The sequence below is a fragment of the Sminthopsis crassicaudata genome, chromosome 1 (assembly GCF_048593235.1).
Source record: "Sminthopsis crassicaudata isolate SCR6 chromosome 1, ASM4859323v1, whole genome shotgun sequence".
Classification (NCBI taxonomy): Eukaryota; Metazoa; Chordata; class Mammalia; order Dasyuromorphia; family Dasyuridae; genus Sminthopsis; species Sminthopsis crassicaudata.
In genome coordinates this window covers 753955132-753973650 of record NC_133617.1, presented here as the reverse complement: position 1 = coordinate 753973650, position 18519 = coordinate 753955132, and the positions used below count along the sequence as shown (strand labels likewise).

At 49.8% G+C, this 18519-nt stretch overlaps 1 protein-coding gene across 1 annotated transcript in view; it reads left to right on the top strand.

The window, feature by feature from the left end:
- CRHR2 (corticotropin releasing hormone receptor 2) overlaps positions 1 to 17429 on the top strand; it is an 80804-nt gene extending 63375 nt beyond the window's left edge. The window contains exons 10-13 of the mRNA XM_074284560.1: positions 12585 to 12670; positions 14181 to 14316; positions 15060 to 15101; positions 16601 to 17429. Of these exons, the coding sequence (XP_074140661.1) occupies positions 12585 to 12670; positions 14181 to 14316; positions 15060 to 15101; positions 16601 to 16741 (405 nt within the window). The 3' untranslated portion in view covers positions 16742 to 17429. The remainder of the gene's footprint in view (positions 1 to 12584; positions 12671 to 14180; positions 14317 to 15059; positions 15102 to 16600) is intronic.
- The last annotated feature ends 1090 nt before the right edge of the window (positions 17430 to 18519 follow it).

The window sequence follows — 18519 nt, the reverse complement described above, 5'->3', positions numbered from 1 at the left end:
CAGAGATATAGTCATTCCTGACCCAGAGTCTTCTCTACAAGACTCCCCAATCAGTGGCCATCCAACATCTACTTGAAATTGCCCAGTGATGAGAAACTCAGCACCTGGAAAGGCACTTGAGAATGATACGATTTTATACAGCTTTTCCTGACATCGAGTCTAAATCTGCTTTTATGACTTCCATCCAATGGTCTTCATTCTATCTCCCAGGGCCAAAAAAAACAAGTCTAAGCTTTTGTCCATAAGGTAGCCCTTCAAAAACATGAAGAGAATTTTCAGGTCCTTCCCCACCCCCAAAGCTTCTCTCTACCAGACTAACCATCTTCAGTTTCTTCAATCAATATTTTTCTGGAAAGATGTCTAGGTTTGCCATCATCTTGATAACCCTGTTCCGGACACCATCTTGCTTGTCGATTTTGTATTAGTCCTTTTGGGTTTTTTTCCAGTTGAAAGGTCATCCTTTTTGGTAGAGAAAACAGAAGGAATATCAGGATGAACTGACTCTTGTCTTTCCATCACTGAATCTTACTATCTTGTCCTCTCAGAACATCAACCTGTCCTTTCTTTGATCCTTTTGCCCCCAGTTTCTCTTAAATATTATTTGTTTGTTGTTCTCATTCTTCCTTTCCAATTTCAGTCAATTTAGAACGGAGATATTTCCATTATTCTGACAGTTTCATGGCACAGCTTGTACTCATTCTCCACTACCTACCATTGTTTTCACCTTCTGTTTTTAACATCTAAGTACGTTTTAGGGTTCTGTTTATACACACTGGTATTAGTCACAGATTTCCTTATTCTTCCCTATAATAGTCCTTTCTGTTCATGTCTGGAGAAATTAATTCTTGAGAAAACTGTGGCCAGCTTCCCTGGTAGACCTTTAAGCCAGGCCATTCAATTCAACAAATTTTTATTGAGCACATAATATATTCTAGATTCTGGGGATACAAAAATAAGCCCAAAAGACCTGCTCTCTAGAAGCATCCTTTCTCTGAACTCTGAACTCTGAATTCTAATCTTCCAAAATCTAAAGTGTCTTTCGGGCGGTTCCTGGCTTTCTTCTTCAGTCTCCATGAAATGGTCAAAGATCCCCATCATTCTAATCTGACAATTGTAAAGGGATGAAATTCTTAATAGGTGTTCTTGAATCAGACAACTGAGCACTTAAGGCTAATTACCTATTGGACAACAACTCTATTAGCATGTTTGGAATTTCTCTTCTCACGGTTAATGCTGGCTTAATGCTTGGGGTTAAGAGAATTGTAGGGAAGGATTAGGGGATGGAGTGAGACAGGCCAGAGAACTTCACTTGGCCTCAGGAAGAAGAGGAGAAAAGTGTGGAGATTCTGGACTCTAGAATCAAGGAGGGATCCTTGGCAAAACTCCTGGCAGTTTTGTCCATCTCCTTCACTTCTCCCCCTAAAGACCAAGGACTCTTGCTTATCCTGACTCTGGCTGATCCTGAGGCCTCCAGGGAGCTAGTCTAGACTTTATAGACAATGAGTTCCTCCTTGTTGGTCAGCATCGGGTCCACAATAGCAGTTTCCACTATAATTTCCTCCATCTTTTCAAAAATGAAAATGTTATTAAATTGTCAAGAATGTGTTAGATGGTCTGATTTTGGAAGAAAGGAAGAATTCTAATAGATCATGGAGAATTGAAGTCCTCTGTAATGTCCGGGCTAGCTTTCTGGGACGGGCCTTGGTCTCAGCAGGATAGTCCCCACGAGAAAGGTCAAGAATAGAGCTTAGATTCTTTATTCTGGCCCAGTCTTGATCTTAGTGAAGGAGGTAGGAGAACCACAGCGAGGCTGGTTAAAGATAGAATGTCTGCCTTCCAGTCCTTCTCAGCCCTTATACACCTTATTGTAATTACATCATTACAGTACACTGATTATGTGTGACCCATGTGAACCATGACATCACCATGCTAAGTGCTAAGTATATATGTGAACAAGAGAACTGTGACATCACCATGCTGAGCACTAAGTATATATATGGGGACTAGAGAAGCAAAATGTGTACAGGATAAATTGAAAGACACCCACACTTAGTTAGAAGGACCTGATTGAAGACCTAGAAAGGGAATATGAGAAGTGACTGGACAGACGGGAGGAGAAAAAGGAGAAAACTCTATTACCAAAACTTAGAAAGAGAGTAGAATTTAGGAGAAAAGGATGGACATCAACAGATGCAGAAAGAGCAAGAAGGATGAGGATTGAAAAGCTCATTGAACTTGGCAGGTGAATGATCATTGGTAACTTTGGAAAGAGCAGCTTCAGTTGAATGATGAAGTTTGACTGCAAGGCTAACAGAGTGAGAGAACAGGAAGTAAAGGAACTCCTTCCAGGTGGCCTTCTCAAAGGGCTGAGCCAGCGAAGCGAGGAGAAGCCGAGTGCCCTTCACTATCTGATGCTGGTTCATGGATTTCTTCACATAAGTATAGAGCCCATGATGCTTCTGACTTCCCCCAGTTTTCCATTCTGTTCCTTTGAGATAAGGAAAAGAGAAGTTGGGTGACCCCCAAAGCCTCAGTTACTGCTGTGAGTTGCAGTTTTCCTTCATACATTAGGTGCTTTGGAACCCGTGTCCTTATGGCTGCCTTTGTTTGCCAAGAGTCACATGAGCAGCACATCCTTGATTCCTTCTGGTTCTGTTGCTTATCTGCCTGAATCACCTAAGCTGGGCAGTGTCCTGCCCCAGGCGCTGCTCCCTTACACCCCATGGGGGCCCTGGAAGGCACGGACCTCCACAGATGGCTAACGTGGCATCTCAGTGAGGAGGCACCAGCCCCCACTGCCTCCCCTCCACTAGCTTGTCATCTATAATCGGATTGTTCCTTAACTAGAATTGAAAGTAAAAAAAAAAGAGAGAGAGAGAGAGAGAGAGACTAGAATTGAAAGTATAAAGGGGATAATGAGGGTGAGGGTAAAGATGAAGATGATGGCAGTAGGGGCAAAAAAGGGCATTTGGGGCAATGATGATGATGATGATGATAGGAATTGGAATGAGAAAGGGATGGTGGGAATAGGAGGACTAATACAATGATGGGGGTGAAGGGAAAAGGAACAATATTTTTAAGTGCCTACTATGTGCCTGGCCATGTAAAGTATCCTTATAACAACCCTTGGAGGTAAGTGCTATTATTATCCCCATTTTACAGTTGAGGAAAGTGAGGCAATCAGAAGTGAGACACTTGCCCAGAATCACCCAGCATTTTTAAATTGAGGTCCTCCTGACTCTAGGCCCTATACTCTCCCCACTGTGCCACCTGGCTTCCAGAATGGGCTGGTGGTAATTGGGATGAAGTGGATGCTGGGAGTGCCAGAGGGTGGTGGTGATTGGGATGCGATGGGGAGGATGGCTGTGAAGGCAGTCCAGGAAAACCTCTGTTCATTTAGGTCCATTTTTGTCCCTGCTCTAGGAAGGGCAGTTTGGGGGCTCCAGGGAGATGTCACAAAGGCAGGAGGGAGGGATGCTGGGCTCAGAGCTAGGACCGCAGCCAAGAACTGCTTCCAGTCTCCACAAGTGTGGCCAACGTTTGCTATCAGAAGTCCCTCGATTTGAAATGTGGTCCAAGCTTTATCACTTACCAGCAGGGGTGAGGCCCTTTCTGTGCCTCAGTTTCCCCTTCTGAAAATGCAATGAGAATAAATGACTTCTAAAGCCCCCTCCAGCTTTCAAAGTCTCTCTTCTACAAATAAATATGAGCAGAAGTTACAGCAGTTGGCAAATGGGGAGGGAGGACAGTGCTGGAAGCTTGGCTACTGAGGCAGCCCTGAGCCCCTCATCCCTTCCCTCCCAAAGCTGGCCGGGGGCCCAAGTGTGCTCTCATTGCCCTCCCCACTGGAGGAGCTGATGCAAGAATGAGGCGATAATGAGCAGATTCCTGCCGAGGCTGCTTCCCACGATTCGCCTACCTCATTCACATCGGAAACATAATTGCTGCTGTGTTGTTAATCCACATAGGAGCTTTAATTAAGGGAGAGTTTAAGTAAAAGCCGCATTTTACAAAATGAATACATTATGTAGAATACCCCCCAAATTACCCAAAAAAGACCCGTAAGCAATCAGGTTTGCGTCAGCCTTATTTCTGGCTCTGCAATTTCAAGGCTTTCATATATACACCAGTTTTCTTAAAGAGCCACGTCTCTTTTTTTAATAATAGCTTTTTATTTTCAAAATCCATGCAACGATACTTTTCAGCATTCACCCCAGCAAAACCTTGTCTTCCAAATTTTTCTCCCTCCTTCCTCCCTTCTCCCCTCCCAATCCCATATAGGTTAACCATGTGCAGTTCTTCTATATATTCTCACATTTATCACGCTGCACAAGAAAAATCAGATCAAAAAGGAAAGAAAACAAAAAGCAAACAACAAAAAGGTGAAAAACGATGTGGTGATCCAGAGTCAGTCCCCACAGTCTCTCTCTGGGCGCAGATGGCTCTCTCCATCACAAGTCCATTGGGTCTCTTTCAAGGGGCTTTGAGAATGGAGCCATGCCATCAGCCCTGGAGGAGTACTTAGTATCTGAGGTACATGGCCACTAGCAGCACATTCTCTCTGCTCTTCCTTATTTCCCACTTCATGACTTTTATCTTCAAGTTAAATGCCCTCTTGTACAATGAGAACACTGCCAAGGGACAGAGAATTCTGCTCCAATGTCCCCAAGAGATGCTCATCCAGTCTCCCTCTGGAGATCTTTAATAGAGGGGCTCCATTCCCTCTCAAGGCATCCCAACCCACTTTGGGACCAAGCGTTAGGAAGCTTCTTGACATCAAGCCTAAATCTCTCTCTATCCCTTCTATCCATTATTCCTAGTTCTGATCTTTGGGACTGGAGGGAGGAGAGAAGAGAACAAATATCTATTAAGTCCCTGCCATGTGCCAGACACTGTGCTAAGGACTTTATAATGATTGTCTCATTTGATCCTCACCACTGAGATATCCTTCCCTCTATCTACCTTTCAAATACTTGGAGATGTGTGTGCTGTTCTTCCCAAGTTTTCCCTTACCCAGGCTAAATCCCTTTGAAATTCCTAAGGCAGTCTCTCTGTACCCCGAGGAAGCAGGAGGTGAAGGAATCAATAGCCTTGCTTTTTAGATGTTTGCTCTGAGTTCAGATGAGAGCTCCCAGGCTTTGGCCCAGCTTGCCATCCAGCAAGGGCTGAAGCCAGAACCCAAAGTTGTTGGGCTTTTGGACTCCGGGGGCCCCTTCGCCTTCCTCAGGACGCTAATACCCAGCCCGGCAAAGTCACAGAGAATGTGATGGCCACTCAGCCTGACACGGTAACGCCTGGATGCCCACCAGGTGTGTTGGCACCTCCGGGCACCTTGTGTCACTGGGACAAGGGTCCTGTTGAGGGATTGCAAGCAGCCGTCATATGTCTACAGGCTCAGAGGCTGCTGTGGCCACAGGCTCCTCGGAACTCTAAATGAGCCGCTTTGGCCTGAGCTCAAAGACAGGCAGGTGGGAGGAGGAGGGATGATAATGGGCATCTGAAAGCAGAGGTATTTCTGGACCCGCGTTTAAGAAATGGGAGCGCCGGGCTTTGGGCCAGAGCTGGAGAACTCTTTTGATAAGAGCCCTCTGAATGGGATCGAGAGGGTTTTCAGCTGCAAATGGAGGGGGAGGAAGAAAATGTCCGTATTAACGTTCCAAGCTGTGGAGCGCTGAGAGCAGCAGGTAGCATTGAGAGGACAAAACCATTCTAGATGGCCAGTAATTAGAAGGAGACCAAATCCAAGACGAGGGACGGGGAAGAAGCCCACAGCCTCCTGGCTTGCCAAAAGCACAGTGAGCAAGAGCTCTGAATGCAAAGATGGAAATTTCCACCCACAAAAGCAAGTCTCATCCCTTTTCTGTAGGGTGACATTCCTCCAGAGAGCTGATAGCAACTCCCCTGTCTCCTGGGTCTCCAAGCTTACTCTGCTCAATGCCTTCAGTGACAGAGACTTGGGGTCCTTCCCCATCCTGGTTGTCCTATTCTGGATGTTCCCCCCATGAGCTGGGGCACTCAGAATTAACTACATGCCCTAGATTGAGTCTGCCTAATGAAGAGCAGCACAAGATGGCGGCCTCCCCAGCTCTGGGCGCCACCCTTCAATCCACTGCAAGATGGCACCAGACTCAGGGGCTGCCATGTCATATGGTTTACCTATCATCCCCTTGAAGTCCCTGAAATGCCTTTCACACCCAGACAAGCTACTGGCTAACAGGCTTCCTGTGCTCATCAGGCTGGTTTTTCAAAGTCAAGTTAAGACATTACCTTATCCCCATTGGATCTTATTTTAGTAGATTCCGCCCAGGGTTCCAGCTTGCTGAGCCTTTTAAAGATCCTCAATCTAGGGGCAGCTAGGGGGCGCAGTGGAGAGAGCCCCAGCCCTGAAGTCAGAAGGACCTGAGTTCAAATCTGGTCTCAGACACTTAACACTTCCTGGCAGTGGGACCCTGGGCCACTTAACCCCAACTGCCTCAGCACAAAAAAAAAAAAAAAGAAAAAAGAAAAAAAGATCCTCATTCTATGACCCAACATATGTTCTCTCCCTCCCTGCATCATTTGCAGATGTGATGTGCGTGTCAGCTATGATTTTATCCAAGTCTCTGATTAAAATCAAAAGCAGAGTAGGGCCAAGCCCAGGGCCGATCCCTAGAGCTCCCCCCATGGAGCCTCCTGACGAAGTGCCCTGAGCAATCAGTGACTGCCAGGGAAGGCGGCCGCTCAACCAAAGCCAAGTGCATCCAGTGACTTTTCGAACCAATTAGTGGGTTTTTAGTAAGACCTACCACATGCCAGCCACTGGGATATTTTTCCATAACAATAGTGTGACTTTTTTTTTCTAAAAGTCTAGTTAAAGTGCAGCATTCCATGTAGCTGCCTCGTTACTGGGCAGTAGCCAGGAGGGGAGCCCCACATGACCTTTTCAGGCTGACTCTTTGTCCTTGCTGCCCCCTTTTCGGTCGCCATCAGCTAATGATCCTTCCAGAATCCTCCCAGAATTGGATGTCAAGCTTCCTGGCATAGAGTTTGCAAACTGTTGTTTCTCCTGATTTTTTAAAACCAGGTCACCCTTTGCCCTTCTCAAACCCTGATTTTCCTCTCCCACTCTCCAGGACCTCCTGCCCAGCTTACTTTGCCCAGTTCTCACTTCTAGAAAGATGTTCTTTATACCAAAGCCGAAGGGGCCTCTTTGTTGCTTCCCCCCATTGTCTCTAGACCTACCTCTGGGACGAAATGGGATGGCTTATCCCTCCTCCACACAAGAGTCATTCAATGCTTGCTCTCAAGGCTGCTATTCTCCAGGCCAGCCACCCCCCACCTCATCTCATCGAGGCTCCCCACCATCGTGTCTGCCTTCCTCAAGCTCCATCATCATCCTTCTCACTGGGGCTCCCGATGAGGCCTGAGAAGGGCAGAAGACAGGAGGATGGCCCCCTCCTACTTCCTGAGAGTCGTGCCTCAGTTAATGTAACCCAAGCTCTCCCCAGCTTTTGTCTCATCACCTGGGGAACACTCATGGAGGTTAAAGTTCACCAAAAGAAAAGAGAAAAGGTGCAAGAGATCTGGTAGAACAGCCAACACCGCTTGGCAACTGGTGAGATAGATGATAGATCAATAGATGATAGATAGATTGATAGATAGAGCTATAAAAATAGAGAGGTGTATACATAATTTTTTTGAAAAAGACAGTGCCTCTGTGTGTGTATGTGTTTGTGTATGCTAAGAGAGAGAGAAACTGAAAGAGAGAGAGAGAGAGAGAGAGATGGAGAGAGAGAGAGAGAGAGAGAGAGAGAGAGAGAGAGAGAGAAGAGAGAGAGAGAGAGAGAGAGGAGAGAGAGAGAGAGAGTAGATGGCTTGAAGGCTGTGAAAATTGTGACTGGAAAGATAGTAATGGAAAGAAATTGGAAAAGTGGGTATGGAGTGCATTTGGGGAATGTAATGTGCTTCTTTTTGTACATGTCAAGTTTGAGAATAAAACAGTCCATCTGGTGGGAAATTCCGATCCATAGTTAGCAAGGTCAACCTGAGGCTCAGGAATGGGACCCGATTTGGACAGAAACATCTAGGAGTCAGCTGAAGAACAACTTTTTTCTTCTGTATCTCTTACCTTCATCCTTTATTTGCCAAAATAAGAGAGCACAATCTGTGCCCTCTGGTCTTCGGTTTTTGCTTTTGTCATCTTCAGCAATCCTCGCCAGGGTCCTTTTGGAGTCATTTGTACCCCAGAGAAACAATGGAAGTCAGAGTGAATCATCCAGCTGATAAATCTTGAGGCAGTCACCATCTTGTCTTGGGAGGAAGACAGGTCATATTGTTATCAATTTGCCCACGTGGAGCTTGGCTGTCCCTGAGCCCACAAGCCCCAAATGCCTCCTCCCTGCCTTCTTTTCCTGCCCCTTGCTGGTGTGCATTTGTATTTATACTTTATTGAATTATGTGTGTGACTGGTGGGATAGGGACACATAGGGGCCTGGGCCTGGACCAAAAGTAGAAGTTTGTGGGGGAGGGGTGTCTTATCACGTGTGATGAAGAAACCCCCTAACTGCCTTCTGAGCTGGGAGAACTGATGGCTCGGGAATGCTCCAGCGAGAGCTCCTGAGCTCTTTCTGGGTCCTCCTCAGGTCACCCCTGCCCTGGCTGCCGCTTCTCTCCAGCAGCTCCTTGGCTCCCTCCGTCCTGGGGCAGGTGGAGGACGCAGCCCCTTCCTAGTCACAGCCGCTCAGCTGCTCCTGCAGCCCCAGTGACCCCTGCCACTCTTCCCCAGTAGACTGTGGCGCTTTAAGCCGGAGACCATTGTGCTTTTGCTTTCATAGCCCAGGGCCTCATGACTGGCCTTGCACATCATAGACTTATCTGAACAGAATTATTTGAAGGAGAAAGAGAAAGAGAAGGCACTTCATTGGCAAGATGAGTCAGAAAATGTTGCTGGAACTGGCGGGTCAGGAAAGCACATCAGTCTCCCCCACCCAAGGGTCACTTTGGCCCCTAGATGATGCTCCTCCACTCACCGCGTCACCTCCCACCTCTGTGCCTTTGTAAAAGCCACCCCCCATAGCTGGGACACCGTCCCTCCTTTATCCTGCTTTACAGCATTTCCCCCACCCCCACCCCCACCCCTTTTAAGCCTCCCAATGGCCAGAGAAAGAGCAGAATCTCAGACTGGCTTCTGACACTGAAGTGTCTGGGCAGGGACCTCTCCATGGTCCTGATTCTGTCCTTGAAATTTCAGCCAGTCATTCTATAAGTACTTTTTACTTAAGATACAAAATACTATTCCAGCTCTTAGGAGCTCCAAGTCTCATGAGGGAAAGACTATGCAAACAGCTCAGAAAAAAAGAAGCTCCAGAGAAAAGTCCTCCCTGAAAGAAATAACAGCGGCTGGTGGATGGGGAAGGGAGACAGAAAAGCCCCAGCCTGGAGCTTCTGGGAAGGTTGGAGCCTCCCAGGAGACCTCCTGGAGCACTGAGGGTGGTGAGAGACATTAGAAAGAGTAAAGAGACTGCACCATCTTCAAGTTGTCCCCTCTTAACACTATGCAGTGAGATCTCCATACACATATGTGTACAGCAAATGGAGGTTGTATGGGGTCAGCTCTCAGGTTCACCATCACTGAGGTGATTTGAGGAGGGGCCCAGGAAGGTTAATTACCAGGAGACTAAGGTAGGGCTTCCTAAGATGGTCTCCAAACTGAGCTTGGGAAGAAACGGGGGATTCTTAAAGGTGAAGGTGAAGAGGAAAGGCACTCCACACAGGAGCATGCTGGTATCGATGCAAAGGCATGGAGGGGGGAGAAAGAAATGCTCAGTTCAAAAAGAGACTAGTGGTGCCATTGGGCAGAACACAAGATGTGTCTAGAGATTCCATGTGGAACAAGCCTGGAAAGCCAGTTCCAGCCAAACTAGAAAATGTTCTAAATTCCAAGCAAGGAGTTTCTATTGTTTGCTATAAGCCAGAAATAGGGAACCAGGGAAGCCTTGAGCTGGGACATGACAGGTCAGCCATGGCAAGGTCAGCCTTGTGCTCCAGCAAGACCATTTTGGTAGCCCTTGGTAGAGGATGAACTGGAGAGGGAAAACCAGAAGCAGAGGGAGCAATTAAAAGGTTGTAGCAAAGTCCTAGTGAGAAGTAATGAGGGTCTGGAGTGAAGTAAGGAACCTTTGTTTCCAGAGATTGTGAAGAGCCTTGACAGTGAATCTGTCTGTCTCTCATATATATAGCTCCAGAAGTCTATAGCTAGGAGGTGACAGGAAATGCCTTTTAACATGCTTTCTCTCCATATCTCGGGTTACATCAAGGAGGTGATGGTTGACACTGGAGGATGGAAAGGGTTAATAAAACTCTGAACAGAAAGTTTCCTTCTTTTACCCTCCTGCTCCCCATTCTGCCTCCATCTCTCCTCAAATGAGCCAACCTTCTCATTTGGGCCCAGGCTACAAGGTCAGGTGCTGCTTTCTTAAATGTTAAGTTGATTCTCCAGGAAAGAGAGAGAAAGAGACGCTCAACTCTAAATGTCATCTGAGAAGGTCACAGTGACCGTAAAAGTCCCTTTGTTAAAAGATCAGGTTAGGTCTGGACCATGTGCGTGTCCAGATCTTTTGCTCTGGTACCTGGCGTGGGTCCAGTAGCTAAAATAGTCATTCATCCAGAAGTGACTCCAAGAGTCATTCTTTGAGAGGCTCAGTAAAGTTCTGAGAGGGCCAAGGATGGAGCAAAGGTGGAAGAGGCTGCTAGCACTAAACTATAAGCAACAAACATTTCTTCAGCAACAATTAGGTGACAGGCATTGTCTGAATGCAGGACATATAGTGGCCAATCAGCAAATAGTTAATCATCTTCATAGAGACTTTGAGAGTTTTCCTCCTTGCATAAATACCCCCAGGAAAGCTATTTAAAATCCAAGATACTCTCTGGGTCCCCCATCCACTCAAACCACAACTCATGAGCCCCACCAGTGTTTTACTAGTAAACCAGGACAAAATTAATTCACTAAAGACATTTAATGAAATAGAATAAGAAAAGTAGCCATAAAATGTTCTTCCATAACTGTGCCTGTTTCTGCCTCTGACTGTCTCTGTCTTTCTTTCTGTCTCATCTCTATGACTCTGTCTCTTTAACTCAGTGTGTTATTCTGGGGGAATCCTACCTCTATCTTCTTTCTGTCTCTTTCTGTCTCTCTGTCTCTGTCTCTTTCCTTCTTTCCCTCTTTCCCCTCCCCCCACCTCGAAGCTTTACTTAGAGTCCTCAGCTAAGACACTAGATAATGGGACTGTTCTCCTCTTTAGCTTAGCTTTGACTTAGAGCATAGTTTAAACTTCACTTTTTCATTAAAAAAGCAAACGTTCAATACAATCATTGAACTATGAAAATTATTATCTTCTTTCTCTATATAATTAAACAAGTCTGTCCACTCGTAAAGACTTAATTATATAGAGATTTTCTCACCAGTAGGACATGGAAGTATTTCAGCTCCTAGAGTCTTAGCCTCCAGAGTTCTTTTGAAATAAAGAAAAATCTCCCACACAGTAAGATTTCTCCATCTAGCTGTATGATCCTGGGCAAGTCACTTAATTCTAATTGCCTCAGCAAAAAAAAAAAAAAGTAAGAGCCCTCCAGTATTAAATAAAATTTTTGAACCTACTTGCTAGTCAAGAGTCAGTCTCAAGTATCTGTCTCAAGTCCCATTTGATTTAGAGTTTAAAAGTCCCCCCAAGCCCATCAATTCCTTCTTGCTCACTAACATCCCCCTCATTGAAGCCTTCAGCCTACTGCTGGACAATCCCTTGTTGGAATGTTAAAGTTGAGTTTCTTGTTCATACATGACTTGGGCGAACTGGTCCTTTCAGCTCTAAGAGCCTTCAATCCTGAGAAATAATCCCCTGAAATAATAATCCTCTCCCTTGAGGATCTCCCTGTTCCTGTGAAGTCAAGTTGACTTGACTGCTCATTACACAGATGCTTCACCTAACCCATCTCAAAGGCATCAAGGAAGGACCCTAGTTTGGTCAAGGAACATCCTAGTTCCCTCCCTTTGGCTTCAGAGAGAGAGAGGCTTTAGCTAGGTCTTATCAGCTGGCTCAGAGGACCAAGACCTGCCCTGGCTCTGTTACTGCATAACATTGGGCGGGCCTCTTCCTATATCTGAAGGCCAGTGTTCTCCTCTGTAAGATGAGTCATTGGATAAGATGATCTCAAAGGCTCCTTTTGTCTGATGCTTAGTGCTTCCAAATCTGTCTAACAGAACTCAGGTGCTTCAAAGCATTATGGGAGGTACAAAATGCTTGGGAAAGTCGGAGTCCAGGGAGAAAAGTCTTTCTATTGAAGTAATCAGGATGGGCTTCATGGGATAGATGAAATTTCAGTTGAGTCTTGGGGTGGGATGAAAGTGCCAGGTCAAAGTTGAAAGTTGAGAGAGAGAGAGACAGAGAGAGAGAGAGAGAGAGAGAGAGAGAGAGAGAGAGAGAGAGAGAGAGAGAGAGAGAGAGAGAGAGAGAAAGCGTGTGTGTGTGTGTGTGTGTGTGTGTGTGTGTGTGTGTGTAGCTCAGCAGCTGATTGTCACTTTGCTAATCTCTGTCTTTCTCTCACAGATCAACTTTGTCTTCCTGTTCAACATTGTTAGAATTTTGATGACGAAGCTGCGAGCATCCACCACTTCCGAGACGATGCAGTACAGGTAAGTGATCCCCACCATGGGAGGCGGTGCTCTTGGCTCCAACCATCCATCTCTTACTGTCTGCCAAGGAGAGATGGCCCCTCTGGAACCACTGAGAGTGGGGGGAAGTGATTTGCCGGCGTTCACGAGGAGGGGAGCCCTTCTCGCTCATCTGATCTCCATCAGGGAGTTCCTCCTTGTGGCTAACTTGAATCTCACACAAATCTTCTCCCCATTTGTGCACATTCAGAGCTGCCAAAGAGGTAAAGAGGGTGAGGTTGGACAGAAGGGCCTTCTGGCCCAGATTTTGTGTGACCTCGCACTATATACTGATCTTACCTCCCAGTTCTGTACAAGGGGAGTGAGGACGCCTCCACCACCTTCCACCTACCCAACACCTACACCCATACTTACTTGATGAACCTACCAACATGTCCACTGAGAGCAAGGAGGCTCATGCAGGCTTTGCTGCATCCTTTCTTCTCCTTTTTCCTCAGCTTATTCTCTGACCCCTCACCCTTGGCCAGGGCTGCCCCTCAGGCTGGTCTTTCCAAGGGCTGCTTGGTGCCCATTTTCACTGACTTCTTTCCTTCCTCCCTTTTGTGTTTAAGAACCCCTTGTTCCGAGGTCAGTCAAATGAGCTGTAAAGTGATTTTATGTGAAATCAGTCCCTGGGAGTTCTGTGTAAATCCCTGTGAAAGTCTGTGAAATGTAATTTCATTCTAAAATGAAAACCATGTTCCTGTGGATTTTATCCCCATATATTAAGTTATAAACCTGTTTCTACTATAGAGTTAGGAGTCAATATCAGAAATATCTCCTGTTCTCCAGACCTCCACCATTGTGCTTCCCTACCATCATTCCTTCTCCCCTGGATTTGTCCTGGCCCATTCTTTCCCCCCTGGAACTTCCCTGGGGATTCCCTGATCCTCAGATGCCTCCTGTATCCTTGAGTTCCCCTGGCCCCCGGCTTCCCTTCTGCTCTTGCTTCCCTGACTTCAGATTTTCCTCTTTTCACTTCTCTTTTCCTAAAGCTACTCTCCACTCTAGCCCTTCACTCAGCGCTTAAGAATTCTCTGGTCCCTGTGCCTTGTGCTCTGGGCAAGAGCCCACCAGAAATGGTCCCGGGGTGCTTTCACTCCTGAGAGAATCTCTGAGAGAGGGGTCTCAGGCTCCATAAATGTTCCCCACATTATACATGTTATATGTATGTAGTATGTCTGTGCATGTTTCTCCACATCAGTGCACATGCCTTTATTAAACACCAACAGTATGCAGAATTTTGAATAAGGGACATGGTTGGGCACTGGGCACAAAACATAAGACTGTGATCCCTGCCTATGTGGGCATCCTGTCCCACAGCAGACCCATGCCCACGGCTCTAAAAGATGTAGAATTGATGCTTGATCCCAGGGGACCTGCGCCATCCTCAGCCTGGCAGCTTCAGCCCTTGTGCCACTGGGGAGGAGGAGTGCCCACAGTCCTCTGCTCCCCTGACCTGTGGCCTCTCTTCTCTCCTCCCCCCATCCAGGAAGGCAGTAAAGGCAACCCTGGTTCTCTTGCCCCTCCTGGGGATCACCTACATGCTCTTCTTTGTCAACCCCGGCGATGACGATTTGTCCCAGATTGTGTTCATTTACTTCAATTCCTTCCTGCAGTCCTTCCAGGTCAGGACCTCAGAGTCTTGGGGGCGGAGGGGAGGGAAGGGGACCTGGGGCCCTTATTCTTGGGCACTGCGTGCCCAGTCAGGAGGAGTGCCAGAGTGTGGGCGCGTGCCTGTGGGAATGCACGCTCCTAAAGGCTGCCTCAGCTGAGCTCCTTTTGTTGGAGCAGGGAGTGAAGGGGTGGGGGGTCAGACTGTGAGGGGGTGGGCCAGGAGGGAGCCGGTCTGAGATTGACAGGAGAGGGAAGCTGATCTGTGGGGAGATGACTGAGAGCTGACTGGGTGCTTCCTCCACCCAGTGTGTGTGCCAAAGTGGGGTTCAGCCCGTCCCCCCCACATACATACACAGCTGACCCCTCCCCCAATAAAGCTGGGCCTGCTCTGTAATCCCAGCCTGGGAATGCCTTCCTAACCCGAGCCAAACTGGCAGGGGCCAGGGCTGAGCAGGGGCCATGTGACAGGAGTGCGCTCTGCACTCGGGGCTAGGCACAGGACCTCGGACAGCGCCCAGTACCTTGGACAGCGCTCAAAACCTCGGACAGCGCCCAGGACCTTGGACAGAGCTCTGCCGGCCTCCACCCCTTCCCCACCTGATGGGCTTGCATGTCCTCCCTGCTCTGACCCAGGCAGGGTCATTAAAAAGGCACGGCCCCCTCCTTTCCCGCTTCGCCCTCAGAGCCCTCTCTACCCTTTGCTGCCGACAGTCGCCTAGACACTGGCACTAATGGGTCCCCCCTTGCTCCCCAGGGCTTCTTCGTGTCCGTGTTCTACTGTTTCCTGAATGGAGAGGTGAGTGAGCGGGGCTTCCCGAGCCTCTCCAGGGCTCTCACCCTGAGCTCAGTGGGAGAAAGGCAAGCCGGACGGCAGAGACCCGGACGGACTTGAAATAACCAAGTCCCGCTTGCTACCAAGAGCAGGCCGGGAAGGCTGGGCTCCCGGGAGGAGTCCTGCAGGAAGGGAACTCTGCACGGTCCCCCTGGTTCGGGAGGGAGGAATGAGTCTGAGGGCCTTCGGGCTAGGAGGAGCCTCAGGGACTACAAGGTCTCCCCCAAGCCTTCCTTTGAGAAGTGAGGAAACCGAAGCCCCAGAAGAGCTTCAGCCAGGGGGATAAGCAGGAATTGAATAAGGAGCGGAACTAGGGCGGGGCTCTGCTGTCAAATGGCTCCCGGGAAACTTTCTGTCTCCGGGGACCTTGGGGAGAAAGCTTCTAAAAAACGACAAATCATTCTGGCGGCCACAGGCAGCCATGGAATAGCAAAGCTAGCAGAGAGCCCATGCAGCCCCCCATTTCTCATGGGAGGAAACTGAGACCGGGGGAGGCCAAGCCATGCAGGCGGGGTCACTAGAAGGACTGAGAGCCCAGGGCCCTGACCCCCGCGACTGCTTCCCTTGGCTCTCTTTCCTGTTCCCTCCATCCCTGCCCCCATAAATGAGCCCCCCAAAGCCCCCTGCGGGAGCCTAGCAGCAGAAGCCCCAGCCCTGCAGAAGCAAGCCTCAGGCCTTCCTGGCGGGGCTGGCTCGGCAGGCCACTGAAGGTGCCACCACGGCCAGCTCTGGCCGCCAAAGGGAGAACGGGAGGACGGACGGACGGACGGACGAGGAGGCAGCCCAGATTCAGACGAGGCTCAGGGAGAACGTTACCAGCAATTCTCAATCGCTCTCAAGGGCCTCGGGCTTTTGAAAATTCTCCCGGGGCCTCCTCATGGATTCCCTAGAGGTCTGGAGCGGGTAATTCTGGAAAAGCTCAGGAAAGGCAAAGCCAGGGCTACAGCAAATATGCGACCCCCCCCAGGACAGTCCCTGCCCCTCAGAGACGTCCCCCCCCATTCTCCCGACCCAGACTGGAGACGTCCCTCAGCCGAGCCATGCAGGCCCTTCAGACACATTTTCCTCACAACACGCCCCCCTTAGAGCTGCAGCCAGGGTGAGAACGGATGTCAGGAAGACTCAGACTAATCACGTTCAGGCTCAGTTTCCTCACCTGGAAAATGGGATAATAGCCCATACAGCGCCTTCTTCCCATGGTGGTTGTGAGCTCAAACGTAACAACGCTGTGGGTCAAGCACTTGGCAATGGCGAGTGCTGCTGCCGTCACTGTTGGCACAACGGGAAAGAGCTCCCAGGCAGTCCTTCCCCCAAGAGTCGGCCAGGACCGGCTTGAGCCTTACTTGCCCAAGTCCCAACGGCAAAGTCAGTTGGCTCCCCCCGATCCTCTCTGTCTCCGTGTCTCTGACTGTCTCTGTCTCTGTGTCTCTGCCTTCCTCCCTCCCCCTCCTGTCTCTGTCCAGGTCCGAGCAGCCGTGAGGAAGAGGTGGCGCAGGTGGCAGGACCACCACTCCCTCCGAGTGCGGGTGGCCCGGGCCATGTCCATCCCCACATCCCCCACGAGGATCAGCTTTCACAGCATCAAGCAGACGGCCGCTGTCTGATGTCAACCCCCCTTCCTCTTCCCCCCCACTCCCAAGATGCCCCTCTTGCCTCTTTCCTTCCCTCCCTGAGCAGTTTGACACGGGGACAAGGGATGGGGATGTCCGGGGAAGTTGGATTATGTCGGGGGATCACTGGGAAAGGGGCCCAAGCCTGGGCCCAGCCGTTAGGGAGCACTGGGGGGAAAGCTCACGAAGAGTCTGCCACACTGGCCCAGCCGCTCGCCCTCAGCCCCGTGAGCACCCCCACTTGCCTGGAGGGGAACCGAGAGGAAAGGCTGGGCTGGCTGCAGAAGGCCCTCGTCCGGGCCTGGCATTTTACAGAGGGGGAAACCGAGGGCAGACGAGGATCACGGAGACCCAGACACCAGTGAAGCTGGGCTGGAACCAGGACTCTCCAGAACCCACTTGTTCTACCGCACTGCTCACGGGACGGGCCTCCCCCTCCCCAGCTGCTTCCCAGAGAGTAGCAACGCCAAGACTCGGCGTTTCCTCCCACCCAATCTCTGTCCTTCCCCGTGCTTGGAGGACCCGGCCAGGCTTGTGTACGGGGCATGGGGAGCCCCGTTGGAGGGTGGAGGAGGGGCGTCAGCCACATAAACCTCGAAGCCAGGTCCTCGGGGCCCCCGCCGGTCCCTTCCCCTTCAGAACCAGTGTCTCTTGTGTCTCTGGAATAAAGCTCCTGAAGCGTTTGCTGTGTTCATTGAAGGCTGCACCGGGGCCACTCCTGGGGCTGAGTCTTGGGAGGCAGAGGAGGAGGCTCGGCCTCAGCCCCACCAGCCCTGGTCTGCTTACGGGACTTTGTGTGAGTGCGGCTGCAGACTGAGTCAGCAGACCGGAGAAGGGCTGGGTCAGCGCGGGCTGGGGCGGCCGGGGAGGGCCCGAGAAGGAAGAGGCGCTGGCCAGAGGGAAAGGGAAGGGAAGGCTCTGCTCACTTAGAGCCAATTCACTGCAAGGCAAGACATCCCCTTAGTGTCCCCGGTCCTCCTTATCCTTGGACAAAGGACAATGACAACTGAGCACCTACTGTGTGCGGGACTTCTAAGTCCTAGGGAAGGTAGAGGCTGGTCTTGATCCCTGTCCCAGCCTCCAGGGGCTTACTGTCTAAGAATGTGAGATAAGATGGCCCTTGGGTGCCCGCAGACCCTGCACTATATGACATGTATAGTAGAAAGGTATGGGGCCCGGGCCGGGAAGGGTCTATCTCCACCCCCACAAAGGAATGAAAGTCTCAGAACAAGAAAGGTCCCGGGGAGCACCCTGGCAGCCCGTGCCACAGCCCTTTCGACCGCCACGCTCCCTCCCTCCCTTTAGGAGGTGAGACAGCAGCATCTCTTCTACACAGAATGTTCCAGGGAGGAGACGGGGAGGGACAGAAGGAGAGGGAGAGGGAGAAAGAGAAAGAGAGGGAGGGAGAGGGAGAGCAAGAGAGGGGGGGAGAGGAGGGGAGGAAGGGAGGAAGGGGGGAGAGAGAGAGAGAAAAAGAGAAGGGAGGAGAGGGAGAGCAAGAGTGAGGGGGAGAGGAGGGGAGGAAGGGAGGAAGGGAGGGAGAGAGACAGAGACAGAGACAGAAAGAGAGAAGGGTGAGGGGAGAGAGAGGGGGAAGGAAAGGGGAGGAAGAGGAGAGGGAGGAGATAGAAAGGAGGAAGGGGAAAGAAGAGGGAGAGGGAAAGCAACAGAGAGAGGAGAGGAAAAGAGAGGGAAATGGAAAGGGAGAGAGGGAAATGGCCTGTGTGTGGGCATGTGTGCCTATAGCCGGTAGACAGGGCAGAGCAGGGACT